Source organism: Lepidochelys kempii, chromosome 3 (genome assembly GCF_965140285.1).
Source record: "Lepidochelys kempii isolate rLepKem1 chromosome 3, rLepKem1.hap1, whole genome shotgun sequence".
In the NCBI taxonomy this organism is placed as follows: Eukaryota; Metazoa; Chordata; order Testudines; family Cheloniidae; genus Lepidochelys; species Lepidochelys kempii.
The window spans coordinates 16,236,250-16,252,795 of record NC_136382.1 but is presented as its reverse complement, the minus strand read 5'-3'; the positions used below and the strand labels follow the sequence as shown (position 1 = coordinate 16,252,795).

General features: G+C 39.6%; 2 protein-coding genes across 3 annotated transcripts in view; one reads left to right on the top strand and one right to left on the bottom strand.

Moving 5' to 3' along the window:
• The window catches only part of ENPP5 (ectonucleotide pyrophosphatase/phosphodiesterase family member 5), a 30,010-nt gene extending 19,144 nt beyond the window's left edge, over positions 1-10,866 (top strand). Inside the window, exon 4 of the mRNA XM_073335789.2 lies at positions 365-10,866. Within this exon, the coding sequence (XP_073191890.1) occupies positions 365-750 (386 nt within the window). The 3' untranslated portion in view covers positions 751-10,866. The remainder of the gene's footprint in view (positions 1-364) is intronic.
• Positions 4,299-16,425, bottom strand: ENPP4 (ectonucleotide pyrophosphatase/phosphodiesterase 4). 2 transcript variants are annotated; one of them, XR_012157900.2, is made up of 5 exons: positions 16,287-16,425; positions 10,341-11,211; positions 9,031-9,201; positions 7,719-7,820; positions 6,096-6,173 (listed from the first exon to the last, which is right to left on the bottom strand). XR_012157900.2 is itself a non-coding variant. In XM_073335790.2 (4 exons), exons 2-4 carry the CDS (start codon positions 11,176-11,178, stop codon positions 5,812-5,814), a joined length of 1,371 nt encoding a protein of 456 aa, XP_073191891.1. In that variant the 5' UTR covers positions 11,179-11,211; positions 16,287-16,425; the 3' UTR covers positions 4,299-5,811. The 2 variants fall into 2 exon arrangements, 1 of the variants encoding a protein (XP_073191891.1); XM_073335790.2 differs by lacking the exon at positions 7,719-7,820 and having other exon boundaries at positions 4,299-6,173.
• Positions 16,426-16,546: the final 121 nt, after the last annotated feature.

Here is a 16,546-nt window from a genome sequence, read left to right as displayed (position 1 = left end):
GGCTCTTGAATCAACTCCTCTAGCCTCCCTGCCAATACAGAAGCCTCCTGCAGTAAATTCTTGAATGCTTTAAGTGACTCCCTTGATGGTTTATGTGAAATGAATGCTAACCGTTTAGGCATTGATTCACAATGTCTAGTATTATGACTGTTAGCTACTACTTAAAGTTTGTGTGCTTGTTCAGAAATGTAGTTAAATCTTTGCTACAATAAATTAGGCTGTTTGTTTTTCCTTTTGAATTGAGGATTTTCTGGGAAAAGGTCCAAAGATTCAATATTTCCTACTTTTAGTGAGCAATGGAAGTGTTTTAACAACTTGAAGGTGTCAAGAGTTTTTGATAACTCTCTTTTTCTTTTCTTTCCAGTGGGTAATCATGGATACGACAACGTCCTACCAGAAATGCACCCAATCTTCTTGGCCTATGGTCCTGCCTTTAGAAAGAATACCACCAAAGAAGCCATGAGTCTCACAGATCTGTATCCCTTGTTGTGCCATCTGCTTAGTATCAGTCCATTGCCAAACAATGGGTCACTCAGCAATATGGAAGATATGCTTCTTATGGAAGTTCCAAGAGACCTGAATCCTAGATATTATGCACCGGAGTCCTATGCCTATTTTATAGGAGTTTTTCTTGGTAGCATTCTTGTTGTTGTTTTTCTTTTAGTTTTTATTAAACACTTAATCCACAGCCACCTACCTAGCATGCAGGTGCAACACTCTGAAATTTCCCAGCCATTACTACAAGGGTAATATTACTTTCCAGTGAAGGCACTTTAATAAAAACAATGAAAAGTTATTCTAGCTATTCTGAGCTTAAAAGTTTTCCTAGAAATTAGGTAAGTAGATCTGCGAAAATTAATACATGTGGTGCACTGGAGTAAATGTGTAACAGATGCATACAGGGAGAGCTTGTTTCTGTTGCTCTATATAACCACTTGATTTTTCAGGGTTGAAAACCCTCTAGATAACACTGGAAGGATATGTATGTAGAGATTTAGTAACTTTAAACTCTTGGATACTTCATTTTGGGCTAATATTAGGGAAATAGAAATCATTTTTAGATTCACTAAGCTCTTGGTCTTCTGAATTTAAACAAATCATGGATTTAAACAAAAATCTGTTTAGGTTAAGAAAAGAGTGTAAGGCATCCACAGTGGAAGGATGGGCAGATTAAATGTATACTATCCAAAATGCTCTGATTTTGTGCATTCAACATAAATATCACTAGGATAGTGTTTGTACAAGTTGCAAGTTGCATTTTGGTCTTTAATTGTAGCAGGCAGGGTTGTGCATTTCTAAATTGAGTTATATGACCCACAGAAGGCTGGTGTTTCATGGGCTATATCTTATTGTTAAAGTGGGATGGGCAAGAATACTGAAACTGAGTTGGTAGTCACAGAATTCAGTTTCAAAACTCGGCATGGTATATAACTTAATCTGACTCATGTCTGAAATTCTGTTGTAATTGTCCTGGGGAGCATGTGCTATTGCTCCACCTCCATCTTGGTTTAGGTAGTCAAGGAAAATCACCCTGTGGCCATAGTGCCAATAATGTAAAGCTGCCTGTTGCTGGAGTAGCCCACAACCTGTTTTTAGTGAGTCAGGTGATAACAAAAGTAGACTTGTCAGTAGTTTATCAGACAAATAATTCTTCTAAAACAGATGAAAATGGTGTTCACAGTAGTGGCTAAGACCTTGAAGTTCAGAGCAGATGAACCTAGATTAAAATCGGGCTACCAGTAAACTTTATTCACAGGAAGGTCAGGATCCACTGCAATTTTTACTTTGGCAGTCTTGTCCTCAGGAATTGGTGGAAAGTATCTTGGTTGGACGGTAAGGGGAGACATTTTGATGTATAAAATCTCTACCTTTTCTGATCTTAGTAACTTATATGCAATAATTCTTGCAGATCAATAGAATAAATATTCACATACAAAACTGAGACCTACAGTCTGACAGCACTTCCTTGCAGAAGCCTAGATAATCTCCCCTTACTGTCTGTTTCCAGTAGCTTCTTCACTCAAGCTCTGTCCCCTCTTCCCAATGACCTTGGTATTAAAATTTTCATACAAGATAGACAATGTGATCTTTCTTTGCATCATTGAATAGTTATTCTTTCTCTCAACGTGGCAGGGGTGTTAATGTGGCTTTTTAGAAAACTCCACAGTGAGCAAGTAAATTATATCCTCAAGGGTGTAGTAAGCACTTGCAATTTTTTTTTTTAAATCAGCTTAAAAGTGGTGTAATTCAATCTGTTAGGCAATTTACTAATTTAGGGGGGAAAGTTCAGTACATCTGTCAACAATAACATTTGTGCCCAGAATTCCCATACCCAAACATACAGTTTAGTGAAGAGCAATGTGTTCTAAGAGAAACTTTTGTATGTGTGAGCCAATACCCCCAGGAAAAAGGGATTTTGCTAGTCACAAAACCTGTTTAAGTTGAAACATGCACTGTACTGTAAAAATAACTGACAGGTTTTGAAGTGGGGGAGTTGCGTGTTCAGCTATTTTGATTTGTATATCCCTACAAACTAAAAATGGTCTTTGTTTTCATGTTTTGTTTTAGTGTAAATAAAATAAACTTTAATGTCTATTGTTTAGGAATAGCTGCAGGGCACCTATCTAATATTGGTTACGTTTACAAGTGCACAATCCTAAACCTGTAAGCACAGGAAATGATACCACTGGAGAAATATAATGAATGCTCCAGCCCATGCTCTTTGAAATGGCACAGGATGGGATGTGTGTGCTTTTTTGAGTACTTTAAGATTGCATGTGACTGAGTTAGTGAAAGCTGGGGTTAAAATATATTGCAACTGTGAATTTAGGAAATAAGAAAGCTTGTGCTGTTCAAAAAACCACTTACTAAAATATGGCATGCTTTGACTCTAGTCAAGAATGTTCTTTCCTATTTGTACTTGTAAACTCACTTTTATCACTGCAAGTAGTATTCAAGTCATAACTAAGATTGTTAAAAAACCCTCTGAAATTTGTAACAGTTTTATGAAAAGATTTAATAGGTGTCTGTTTTAATTACTGTTATAATTATTTCTGGTAAATAGTAAAGAGACAGGGGAGAGTTCTGGTTTCATAAATGGAATGTGAGTGAACCAAGGGTCTGGGATATGAAATTGTAAGGCCTCATGTGTATTCATCTTATTTTGATATATGCAACTTAACCATCTTCATAAAGGTATTTTCTGGGCTGAGTTAACAATTAAGCTAGCAAAGACAGGAATAGGAGTAAGTAAATAACTTTGGAGAGAAGGTTGATAAGGCAATATCCCTTATTGGACCAACTTCTGTGAGTGAAAGAAGTTTCATGTATGTCAAAGGAAATCACTGTCTTAGTTGAAGCACTAGAAGCCACAAACAATGACTGTTTAATTCTTCCTTTATTCTGCTTCGTATAGGGTATCCCCAGTTCTATCCCTTCCCCTAATATTCAAGATTTTAAGCATAATTCAGATGCATCAGATTTCCAGTTAATACTCAAGCTTAGAGGTCATGATCATCTCAAATCCCATTGTGAAATATACTCTTCAATGCTTAGTACAAAAAGATGTGGTTTTATAGCATCTAGTGCTAGAAGTGAAACTAATTCCAGAAACAGGATGTCTGATGGAGAAGGTGCTACCACAGCACACCCCTGCCCCCCCAGGTGTGGGAAGGTAGCTTTAGTTTTAGACATCTCTACTGGTCTTATCTATGGCATAGGGGCTGGGGCAAGAAGCTATTCTCTAGGTAACCAGATCCCACAGCACTCAAGGGCAACTCTATCCAATCCTACTGTGCCAAAAGAAGCTGACATTTTAAAAAAAGTTTAATGCAGTTTTTACCCCAAACCCATGTCTAAAACCAATTAATGAGGATCTAGGAAGTGTGAGGACTCAAATAGCCAGCTTAGATCTGCTGCAACCTTCTCAAATATGGGATCTTCTATACACATTACTGGCTAAAACTGGCATCAGCTGCTTCTTTAAGGACAGTGGAGAACCCTGCCTTCTCTAGCAGTAGGGATGCATTGATGGCTACTCAGTACCTGGGCTCTTCAAGCTCACACCCACCCTCACCAGCCTGAGCCCTTCCTGTTCCTAGGCCAGACCAGCATCTGATGTGTGCCTCTTCTCCCTGCACATCCATTTGCAGTTTGGATTTTTTTTGGATGTATTAGCCTCTTTTGGTGATAAAGATCATAGTCTGCACTAACTGTGAAATGCTATCATATGCCCTAACAGCAAAAGCTCTCAGTTCCAAAGAGATGAACAATATGCCATGTTTTTTGCTTAGAAAAAAAGTTCAAGAAAAATTAAGACACTAAAATTTATTTTACATATGCAAAATGTTTTCACAGAAACTAAAGCCATACAATCAAAATATAAATATTTCATTAAGTTAAGGCACTAGCCATTTAAAAATAGTCTGATCTTAAGCACATTACACACACACACAAAGATGACTGATTCCCTTTATTTTCCATTCTTTCTACCCCTTGGAAAACTTGATGCAGCTCCCTTTAGAGCTACCGATGCCACTCTTGAAGGGTGCCTTGCTGATACTCAAGAGCAACATGCAGTACTTTGAGCTCTTTCTTCAAACACTGACCAGTAGCCTGGGAGTAAAGTGGCATATAGCAAGTCATACCGCATCACTAATAGTTTCAGGGGTTTTCAGATAATTCCGTTGTAAACCAACGGTACTTTAAAAGTTGTTAATAGATTTAGATCCCAAAAGGTACCATCCTCCTAAGATAAAGTTAAGATAAAGTCCATTGTTTTTTCATATCCTTACCTAAGCACTAAATTAAGTTTTTCTTCATGTGTTATTACAATCATGTTTTAACCAGAGAAAGCTTTGAACCCTGAAGTGAGGGGCCCATTTAAAGAAAAAATCCCACATTTTTTTTCAAGTGTATATGAAAGAGTGCATGTAGGTAAGTAGGGGTGTATCTGAGAAATGTTTCATATTCTTCTTTAATAGTACTTTGTACTTCAAGACCTCCACCTGAGAATTGCAAAAACATTTCACAAACAAACTCATTCTTAAGTCATTTCTGCAAGGTAACTAAGTGTTATGCCAGTTCTATAGCTGAGGAAACTATGGTAGAGAAGTCAACTGACTTGCACAAGGCCATGCAGAAAGTCAGTCAGAAGTAGGACAAGAACTTAGATATCCATCAACCCATTCCTGTACTTTAGACTACACCACCTCCTAGTTAAACTAGGAACATTGTACAACTTGCCTTATAATAGTTGCAGGGGAGAACTGCCACTAGTGTGGAATTTCTACTGCTGGTTTATTTAGCTACAAGAAATTGGAATCCCTGTTTCTGAGAACAATCACTCTACACCAGCCAGAGAACCACTGGTCTTAAAGTTTAAGACCCAGGACAGAGTTTTCCAACTGATACATGAGTGCAAGAATTGTAAAGAAATCACTGCTATTAATTTTAATACAAAATGCAGTATGTTTCATTTACAAGTGTTAGAGATCAGACTCCTAGCCTAGCTAGTTTATAATTTTACAAGTGTGTAAATGCCCAAATGCAAAACATCTTTGTCTTGTTAAATGCCTTTTGCAGTAGGCAACAGGATCCTTTCAGTGTAGATTTTTGTAAATCTTGTGCTATTGAATTGTTAGTCAAGGTGCAGAGGCAAACAGTTCAACAGATTTTTGTCTGTACATCTTAGGCAATTTTAAATGGAGTACTGTTTAAAGTGCATCATAGAACGATCAGCCAGATCATTCATACTATACATAGATATTAGGGTCTGGAAGTAAGTAGTGAGGTTAGGACTTCCTACATCTGCTATCCAATTAAGGGATCGTCATCCTCTTGTAGCTGAAGTCGGGAGAATGGACGGGGAGAGGACACTCTATTCTTCATGATTATTATAAGGCAGGTCAGAGTAGTTAACACAAGGAGGACACCAACAACTATTCCAATTGCTTCGGGGAGATTTATGCACCACTGGTCAACTAACAAGCACTTGGTGTTGCTGAAGGTTCCATTATTGGGCTGAGGTTTTAGTCTGAGGATGTGACACATCATTGGGTAGATATCAACATTATTAATTGTGTTCTGCTTGTAGCCTTTGTGAAAAGCAGGACCATGAGCAGCCAGGAACGGATGCATGCTTGGGAGAGCATTGTCATAGCCGTGGTCACCTACTAAAGGAGAAATGCAAAGTTAATAAACAAATATAAAATTAATGTTGTAAACTAACAGAAATTAAGTTGCTTACAGACTTTGTTAGCTATGATATTAACACGTCTATTCCTAAAAAAAGGGAGGAATAATAAAGTAATGCAACACTTCTACTAATGCTTGAAAGCCACAAGAATTTTTAAGTAGGAAACTTTGCTATTAAAATATTAACAGGGCACTTTGCTGAAGTTTCTTTTTATTAGAGCATAACCTCCATATTCCCCCCAGAAATGTGAATCCAAGCAAGAGATCTGGATTATGAAAGTATTTATCATCGTGGTCTAGGATAGGATAGGTTTGTAGCCAGATTTGTTTTAAAAGAGTGGTCAAGGTACGTAATGTACTAATTCACAGTGATACAGCAGAAGTTTTAACAGGCGCTTTAACCTCTAGTTCATATACAGAACATGCAGCAAATTTGTGGTTTTTAAAAACCAATCATTGCAGCAAAAAAATCCATTTAAGACAAATATTGTAGATCTAACTTTTAGGATTCTAGCAGTGTGAAACTGCAGTAGGGTAAGGGATTTTTGGTTAACAGTAAACAATCTTGTTTGTTTCTCTAGCATAAACAAACTCCAGAATAGGACATTTAGAATGCAAACAGGTCTCCTATAAAAGAAACTTGTTGCTAAGTGCTCTGGAAACCAAACATCTTCCCTGTGTACAGCTATACTTTACTGGGTCACTCATGCAGTTGGTTCATGGACTGAACTCTTCAGGACCAACAGCAGGCCTCTTTTGTGCACCTGGAACCCCTCTCTAGTAGTCTGCCAGGCTCAGAATTTGAAGAGTTTCAGGATGCAGAGTAGAAGCACTCTTCAATTTGGCCTTTATCTGCTGATCACTCTAGCAGCAAGGAATAGTAGGGGGGGGTTTATAGCAACTATTCTAGAGCCACTTTTGTATTTGCTTTAAACTTGTATAAGATGCCAACACAAAGGTTACTGTTTTCACATTAACTACATTGTTTCTTTCCATGGTCATAGCTCGCTTGTTCTAACCCAAACAGTTAGAACAAGTTATTGGGATTCTCTAGAGGGCAATTTAAAAATTGTTTGTTCAGCCACTTCTAGCTTCTTCTCTAGAAGACACTCCTGACGAGTTTGTCTTCCTAAGCCCCTTATAAATTATAGGAACAACATTGATTGTTGAATACTTAGGGCAATGGTCTTCAACCTGTGGACTGTCTTAAGATGTACGTGAAAGACTGACTGAAAACTGAACAGAATTCAGCTATAGAGACACATTTCCAAAGAGGTCTGTGCCTCCATTTGAAAATTTCCAAAAGGGGTCCACAAAATGAAAAAAAGACAGAACCACTGACTTAAGAAAAGTCTTTAGAATATTCTTTTATGACTGACCATTCAAAAGACTAGATATATAGAAAGAGTTCGAAATAGCACTAACACTGAAACCTATGGGATAGGTCAGCAAAACAGATCACAAAACATATGGGGTTTCTTCTCATATTATACATGTATGGATATAAAAAAAAAAAACTTAGCTGCTTATTGTGACTGGTCAGTTCTAAAAGTTTGCAGCACATTATCTTTGATAGATTCAGTTCCGGTACACACTAGAGTCCTCATCCAAGGTTTCTTCATGATCTGAGTAACTCAACAAATCACACATCAGACAGGGCCTTTGCAAATATCCTGTATATATCCAACTCTCGGTGGCAGGTTTGTCCAAAGTGCATTTTTGACAGCATCAAAATCAATTAATTCAGGATTTTGATATGGGATTTTGTAATTTACATGCTCTCACGATCCAGTGAGTCTCTCCAGTAAGATGATTTTGTTTAGCAGTTTTATGTCAGTGTTGGAATAAATCATAAGTTACTTGCTACTGTTTAAGCTAAACTTATCTTTTGCTTCTATGCACTCATTTGTTCTGCAGGAAAAGGCCCCTTCAAAGTTCCCTCACTATATTGCTAGAAACTGGAATGGTGGTAGTGGTATTAGTAGAAAAACCAAGCAACATTAGAAAAATTTGAGACTATCCGTTCACTGCTCCATTAAGCTGCTAATTGTGTACTTGAAGGTATACATGGTAAAACATTCATATCTACTGTAGTTAAGTGCATAGTTTTTGGCTGTCTGGTGAGCCAGACACCCTCTTTCCTAGACTCAGTCAGCTCTGAGCTGTTGGGTTCCCCTTTAGAAGGGATTCACACCTTTTACTGATAATATACTGTCACCTCCAACATGAAAGAGTACAGGACAGCTTTATATCCTATGCAACAATATGGATGAAACTGGGAATGTGGTGGCAGTGCAGATGACCAATTTTAAGTTAAGTTATTCTCTACAACCACTTGTTACAGTCAGATTCATCAAGGAGATAGGTGGTGGTGGTGGCGGCAAAGTTCCAGAGCACTAAGTATTATCATGAAATGTACTACATATGACTTAAGACAGAACTTTTTGCAGCAGCAGCAAGCTTATATTTTCTTTTTTTTTTTTTGGTTACTCAAATATACAGAACACAGACACTTTGCTTTCACTACATCTGACTTTACTGCTCAACATACTGGTCTAAATTCTTTATTGTAACTCATGGCTACTGTGACCATTGTTATTGCTGATTTATGCATACAAACTTGGTGGTGGTATAACTTTGTACTCCTAAACCCTTCCTATTTGTTTTATTTGCCTGTCATTTTGGGTAACCCATTGCTTATGGGTTTTTGTAATATGCATGGGTTCTCTATTTTACTCATCACTGATAGTAGTACCTGAGGATCCCAACAATAGAAATAAAAAAAAGAGTTCAACAATATAAGCCACCAGGAGCATGAAGGATGAAAATACTTACATTTTCTAAATGACCCACTTTGTACAATTGTCCAGCCCTCATCTGCAACCAGAATTATGGGTTGAATGCGCTTATTGTGATGGTAATGAAATCTGTCTGGAATCTCTTCTTTAAGATACACCTTCATGGAAGTGCTGCAGTTTTTCAGTAAGTTATATACATATGTTTTGTCTGCAAAGAAAACAGACAGCATATGAAACAGCAACTATTCAGTTATCTATGTAGTTTTGTCCATTTACTGTTATCCATAAGCACACTTAATACAACTTTTAAATAATTTTTTTAAAGCTACATGAGAGGGGGTGTCACTTAGGTACCCGATTGGTTACTGAGGTAATCAGTGTTGGCGTCATCATTTGTTTCTGCTGTAACTGTTCTCCTTCAAAGCTCTAATGGCTTCTCAGATTTTGTTGTGGAGAGAATGAAAGTTGAGATACAAATATAATTTCTTCTTTAACATTCAATAATCACAGAGGAAAAAAAAAATCCAGTTTCTTAGAATATAAAGTGAACCCTGCATTAAAGTCAGTCAGGTTTTTCTGATCATTTTTCATCAGCCACATCAGTTCCGGCCTAATTTTGATAGTCAACAATAAGTGCTTATCTGCAGTCATGACCCTAAAATGACATTGGGGAGGGATTCCAGCTTTCATATAGCATTGGTTTTAGCTCTATCAGTTTAAGACTTGACCCATGAAATCAGGTTGTAATTGAAGTGGGATGAAAGAGGCAAAATATAATAAATATAAAACAAGTTCTAAAGACCTAAAATTCAGATCAGTATAATTTTCAATCCCCAGTGAAGTTATCCCACGGTGTTCGTTATTGTGATATAACTGAGTAACTGACAGGGTGAGCAAAAGGAGGAAAGGCATGAAGGGATTCCAAGGCCAGAAGAGACCATTGATCACCTAGTCTGATCTCCCCTATAACACAGGCCATAGAACTTCCCCAAAGTAATTCTGAGAGCATACCTTGATTTAAAATTTTTCAGTGATGGAGAATCCACCACAACTACTTTAGAATAAACCACTCCAGAGCACTCATTAACATCCAAAAGTACACAGCATGCAGGGTAAATATTAGCTATTCAACATGTGCTCTTCATTACCAGAGCCCAGTTATTTTTAAGTAACTAGATACCCCTAATTTAATGTATTCATTCATCCATTATTTTCTGTCTAAATAATGCAACATGAACTGGATTGTCTTCCCAACTCCTGTGAATAATACACAATGGGAAATTTCCAGCAAGAAAGGAGACAAAGTTTAACACTTTCTCAGTATACAACTGAAAAAAATATACATACTATTTCTTGGTAGTATTGCAGCAACTGGCGTCTTGTCTACCAGAGTGTAGTTACCACGGCCAATGCAGTTGTCCAGTCTAATCAGCTTGTCCGGGAAACACTGAGTCATTCCATGATCACTTGTAATTATGACATTAATGTTCTCCCACAATCCCAATGCCTTGAGTTTATAAATAAGTGAACCAATGTGGTTATCCACTTGTTCTAACACTCTTCTCATGTTTTCTTTATCTCCTGGTCCATATACATGCCCACTTGCATCTGGTTCTTCCCAATAGAGTGTAGCAAAAGTAACTGGTGGGTTAGAGTTGTTCAGCCACATAGTAATGTTCTCCATTCTCTCTTCAAATGTTACTGAATTATTATACTTCATAAAAAAATGAGGTATTGTGTTGTTAATTTTTACATCAGTACCAGGCCACATTGCAGCAGCACTTCTTCTATTCTCTTGCTGCTGATTTGTCACCCAAATAGGAGTTGCTTCATTCCACCAGAAAGGATCTGTATCATTAAACTCCGAAAATGTCTTCTTTGTATCTTCTTCATACATTGTGTTAGCCACAATGCCATGGCTTTCTTCATATAAGCCTGTCACTATGCTGTAATGGTTTGGGAAAGTTTTTGTGATAAAAGCATTTGTAACATGTTCTACCAACACACCATCCTCAATAAACTCTTGGAGATGAGGAAGTCTATAGTTTTGCAGATAGTCAGCCCTGAAACCATCAAAGGACACCAGGAGTAACTTGTGTATTGAATTATCGTTAGCATTTCCACCATAACAGGCTACAATTCCAGAAAGAAAGAGTGTTAATATTAATTTCATTGCAGACAACATTTCAAAGTGTTCCCAGCAGCCAATCGGATGTACCTGAAAAATTAAAAAGGTTTTATTATACATGCAATCTAAAATATGTGTTACACTGGAGATGGCTTAGATAGCTATGTTAAATATTTAAAATTTTTCACATATCCTTCCAGAGAGGGTTTTAACTGTGAAATCACTATTGGCCCAATCTTGGATTCACTGAAGTCAATGGTAAAATTTCCATTGACATCAATAGCAGCAGAACTGGGCCCTAGTTGTTTAGGTAAACACATGAGCAATTTAACTTTTCACTTCATAAATTCTATTAATTATAGACTAGTCATCCTAACTTTGACACTTGTAAAGATAGTGGAACATGTTATTAAACAATCATTTTGTAACCATCTAGAGGATGATACAGCAATGGATTTGTCGATAACAAAAATCATGCCAAACCAACCTAATTTCCTTCTTTGACATGGTTACTGGCCTAGTGAATATGGATAAGCAGTAGATGTGATATATCTTGATTTTAGTAAGGCTTTGACTTTCTCCTCTCACATTCTCATAACCAAACTCTGGAAACGTGGTCTACTAATGAAGTTACTATATTGTGGGTGCACAACTCATTGAAAGACTGTACTCAAAGCGTCATTATCAATGACTCATTGTCAAAATGGGAGAATATATCTAGTGGGGTTCTGCAGGCATCCATTCTGGGTCCATTACTATTCAATATCATTAGTGACCTGGATAATGGAACGGAGAGTGTGGTTTTAAAATGTGCAGACACCACCAAGTTGGGAGGGGTTGCTAGCACTTTGGAGGACAGAATTAGACTCCAAAAGGACCTTGACAAATTAGAAAATTTGTCTCAAATCGACAAGTACTACAATTATTAACAAAAGTAAAATGCAGAAACACACAATGGGGAATAACAGGCTACGCAGTAGTACTGCAAGGATCTGGGGGTTATAGTGGATCACAAATTGAGTATGAGCCAACAATTTGAGGCACTTGAGAAATAGGCCAATATCGTTCTGGGGTGTATTAACAGGAGTATCATATGCATGACAAGTAAAGTAGGACAATTACTTCACTCGGCACTTGAGGCCTCCATTGGAGTAGTACCGTGTCCAGCTTTGGGCATTGCAAAAACTGCAGAGAGTCAAAAGAGCAATGTAACTGATAAAAGGTTTAGAAAAGGAGACCTATGGGGAAAGGTAAAAAACTGGGAATATTTAGTTTTGAGAAAAGAAGGCTGAGGGGGAACTTCCTGAGAAACAGACATTTAATTTGTGGCAAGATGGGGTGTCAATCTATGGACTGTCTGTGTGAACCCCGCTGATGTCCACTAACAGTTTACTAATGCACTTTGATCTAGTCCCCTTTGAAAACAGGGCCAGATCAAAGCACATTAACGAATTGTTAATACACATCAGTAGGGTTCACAGACAGTTAGTCTGCAGCAGGCTAGCGCTAGGTAGATTTGAACGCCAGCTTGCCGAAAACTAATTTGTGGACAAGTCCTTGACTGCTGCACAGCTAACACTGCCAAACTGACCAGGAGTTCTTTGTTTGTCAAAGCTAGCACTTGGACTGCTACCCACTACTATACCAGACCGAAAGTATGTTCTTTACAAGTCAGTTTTTTCAAAAAGAGAATTTAGAGTAGTAACTTCATGCTGTAGCTATCATCATTGGCGGACCATTCATTAATCTAGAAAACAGGAATGCAAATTCTGAAAGCATGTTTTATAAAGTTACCTAACAGGCAGAGATTGGCCTGGAGCAGAGAGGATGTGCTGCAATTTAGCATGAGGACTGTGAAGGAATGACTAAGATTGCCTAATAAATTGCTAAAAAACATGATGTGAAGTTCCAGGTTGCACAAATCCTCCTAGAATATCATCAGAGGACATAATCCTGAAGCGCAGGCAAGTCGAGCAATATTGCTTGAAGATTCATTTCAACAGCATGTGTGTGACAAACTCTACTGTACATGTGCAAGAGACAGTTTTCCTATGTTTTGTAGTTTAGCCAAATCAGGGGCAGCAAATGGTACCTCCTTCACAATTGAACTATTTCCCCTGCCAAGTTTCAAGTATCCATTTCAAACCCTAGGGAACCAGTGCTCTTAAAATTCTAAGAGATGGCTTAACTTTGTTAAAGCGGCCTGTTTTCCCCTTAGTTTAAAGATCTTTGTTGAAGCTTTTTTTTTTTTGGTAAAAAATTAATTCAGCCTGAGGCAGAGATCAAGCATGAAAAATTTCAGCCCAAACAGTTTGCCAAAAGGAATAAGCAATTGAAGACAGGGGGTTATAATGGAAAGTGTTTAGCCACCTATATAATAGGTGTTGCTACTATACAGACAGAAACATAAGCCTTGAAAACTGACATTCCCCCCCCCCCTTTTAGTTTAATAATTCATGAATTGTGTGTAGTGTAATGAAAGGTGGGTGCACTAATTATCACAGTGGACTATATATATGTTGACATTTAAGGAGCCATAATTTCAATCCAAATCCTTGACCGAAAGTGGGTTCTGTCTGAACAAGAAGTTTGACAAAACTATATTTTTATTGTGACAGGGTCAGGCCAGATGGCTACAAGAGTGGTCGAAGGTAGATACACTAGTTCCAAGTTAAGCAGGTCCCTTTCCCCTGGGTAAGATAACAGGGACTATTCCAGAACACTCAGGAACTTTCTAGAGCTAATTAAGACAGGCAGGCTAATTAGGACACCCGTAGCCAGTTGGGAAGCTGCCAGAATTAAGACTAATCAGGACACCTGGTTTACAAAGGCTGTCACTCTAGTTAGTGAGGTGTGTGCGTAAGGAGCTGGGAGTGAGAGGATGTGATGTTTGGAGGACTGAGGAATACAAGCGTTAACAGACATAAGGAGGAAGGTCCTGTGGTGAGGACAAAGAAGGTGTTGGGAGGAGGCTAAGGGGAAGTAGCCCAGGGAATTGTAGCTGTTGTGTAGCTGTTCTAGAAGGCACTCTAGACAGCTGCAGTCCACAGGGCCCTGGGCTGGAACCTGGGGTAGCGGGTGGGCCCGGGTTTCCCCCAGACCTCTCAACTCCTGACCTAACACAGGAGCTTCCACCAGAGGTGAAGGTCTCTAAGCTGGTCCCTGACCCACATGGTGGATCAGCAGACACTGCGGGGATTGGGTTCCCCCCCATGCTGGCCAGTGAGGAGGTTCTCTGAGTGAACAGCAGATTTGAGCCATGAAAGTGGCCAAACTGAGGGCTGCCACGAATATTTGAGGCAAGCAAAATCTGCCAATAAGTGCAGGACCCACCAAGGTAGAGGAGGAACTCTGTGTATAATATATATAAAATATATAGTGACACACCCACCCCTTCACAGAGTCCCAAAACTAAAGCTCTTGCAACCCCTGATTAAAAAAAAAGTCTACAGCTGGTGCATCCAAGAGTAGAATTTCAGCCTGTCTTCATAAATTCTTTATGGCAACAGCCTTTGCTAGCAGATCAAGGCCAATAGCTTGTCTAGATGGGAGGTTATGGACTACTATAGTTACCTTGGTGCAAAAATTCCTAATACAAAAATCCTTAGATACCATGGTAAGAGTCACCTTAAAAATGCCACAGGCAGATTTTCTAAAACCTTTCTTAGGCTTTTGGTCTACATTTGACCTTTTACTTCTAATTATTATAAGAGATAAGTATTTGATAAATATTTCAATTCACATTGTGGCTATGTATACCTAGGGTGACCAGATGTCCCAACTTTTCACCCTTGCTATCTGGTCACCCTAGGTATACCTGTTATAACCTGGTTTTCCATTCAGCGGTCATTTCACAGGAATAGGCTACAAAGTGTTGACTATTCTTTAAATAAGCAGTTTAGAACTGTAGTTAAATTTTAGAGTCCAAATGTTTAGGATTGCCTTTACAGAGAATATGGGTGTTAAAACAATTCCCCCTACCTCAGTTAATAAGGTCAAGTGGTGGCATTTGTGATGCTGGAATCCATGAAAATCTAATTTACTTTTCACTATATTTTCATTGTGTGTGTTATGCAATTTGGAAAAATGACGCTAGACTGGCCAGTTTAACTTCCTGGTTAACATCCATTCATACAATGTATTGCATTTGAAGTCACAATACTACAGAGGAATGTTTTAAATCCAACACCATGCTCATTGAAACATCAAAATAGTTTTGCATTTAAAAAAAATCTAAAATTGGGATCTAAACTAACTGACAGGCATAAGAATGCTGTTTCCTCTGGTATATAAGGATAAGGGAAGCTACTTGTGATTCACCACTCCAAAAAAAAAAAAAAATCCTAGTACTCCTCTCACTTTGCCACCTTATTTCATAATACTTTCTCAATCTAATTTCAGAATCTATAAATCTTGCACACTACTCAGCTGTCATAGGCAAAGAAACAAAACTACAGGGAGAGGGGGAAAGTATCAGCGTCTGGTTTGCACCACCATGTGACATCCGCTGACAAAAGCATCAGCGGGAATACATTGATTGCATCCGCAACGTCTCACGCAGGTGGCCACGCTACGCTTCCCTTTTCTATACCCAACATATTTCCTTAGCGGAAAATAAAGCCGGACCCCATCGTCTCCAGCCACTTTTGCCGGAGACACGGCATTTATTTGACACCCTTCATTCTCAAGGGTCCCAGAGCGGCGCCCCCCGCCCCCCATACACACCGCAGTGAACAGGGACCACTTTATCGTCCACCACAACGCAGCTCCCTGCCAGCGGGTTGAAACTGAACCCCTGTCAGAGGTGTCCTGCCCCGCCCAGCGACACTCCGGGACCCAGTGAAGGGCGCTGCCTACACCTGGCACCGCAGGCAAGGAAGGGCGGGCGCGGGGGGGAGGGGGAGGAACAAGGTAAGTGCACCTCACTCGCCAGGTACTCGGGGTGGGCGCTGGGCTTCTTGGAGAGGGCGACACTCCCCCACCAGGTATCCATGAGGTGGGGGCTCGCCCGGCAGGCGGGGCGGGCACAGCACATGGGATGGGGGGAAATCCAACCCGACTGTCAAAAGACGGGAGGGGGAAACCCCGCTGCATACACCGCCCCGGGGGCGGGGGCGCAGTCTCCCCCCAGCTCGCCCCTACCTCAGCCGGGAGCCTCAACTTACCCCCTCCGAGTCCCCAGGCAGCGCCGGAAGATCGCTCGCTGCGGCGCGGTTTCCTCACAGGGCGAGAAACGGACGCAGCATTCGCGCCTGCGCACTGAAACCACTTCTCCTCCTGCAACGGCAGCCCCAACTGCCAAACCCGAACCGCAGCACTGGAGGCTAACGGCGAGGGGGAGGGGGGGATTATTGAGAGCCGGGGGCTCTCTGGTTGGTCAGAGCGCCCTCGGCCTGTGATCTGATTGGCCTGCTGGGTTCTGGAG

Coding starts and splice junctions, on each gene's coding strand:
- ENPP4 (XM_073335790.2), bottom strand. CDS start 11,178: ATGTTGTCTGCAATGAAATTAATATTAACACTCTTTCTTTCTGGAATT. Junction 9,202..10,340: donor TGCAATACTACCAAGAAATA/GTATGTATATTT, acceptor TTTTCTTTGCAG/ACAAAACATATGTATATAAC. Junction 6,174..9,030: donor AAGTGGGTCATTTAGAAAAT/GTAAGTATTTTC, acceptor TTTCTCCTTTAG/TAGGTGACCACGGCTATGAC.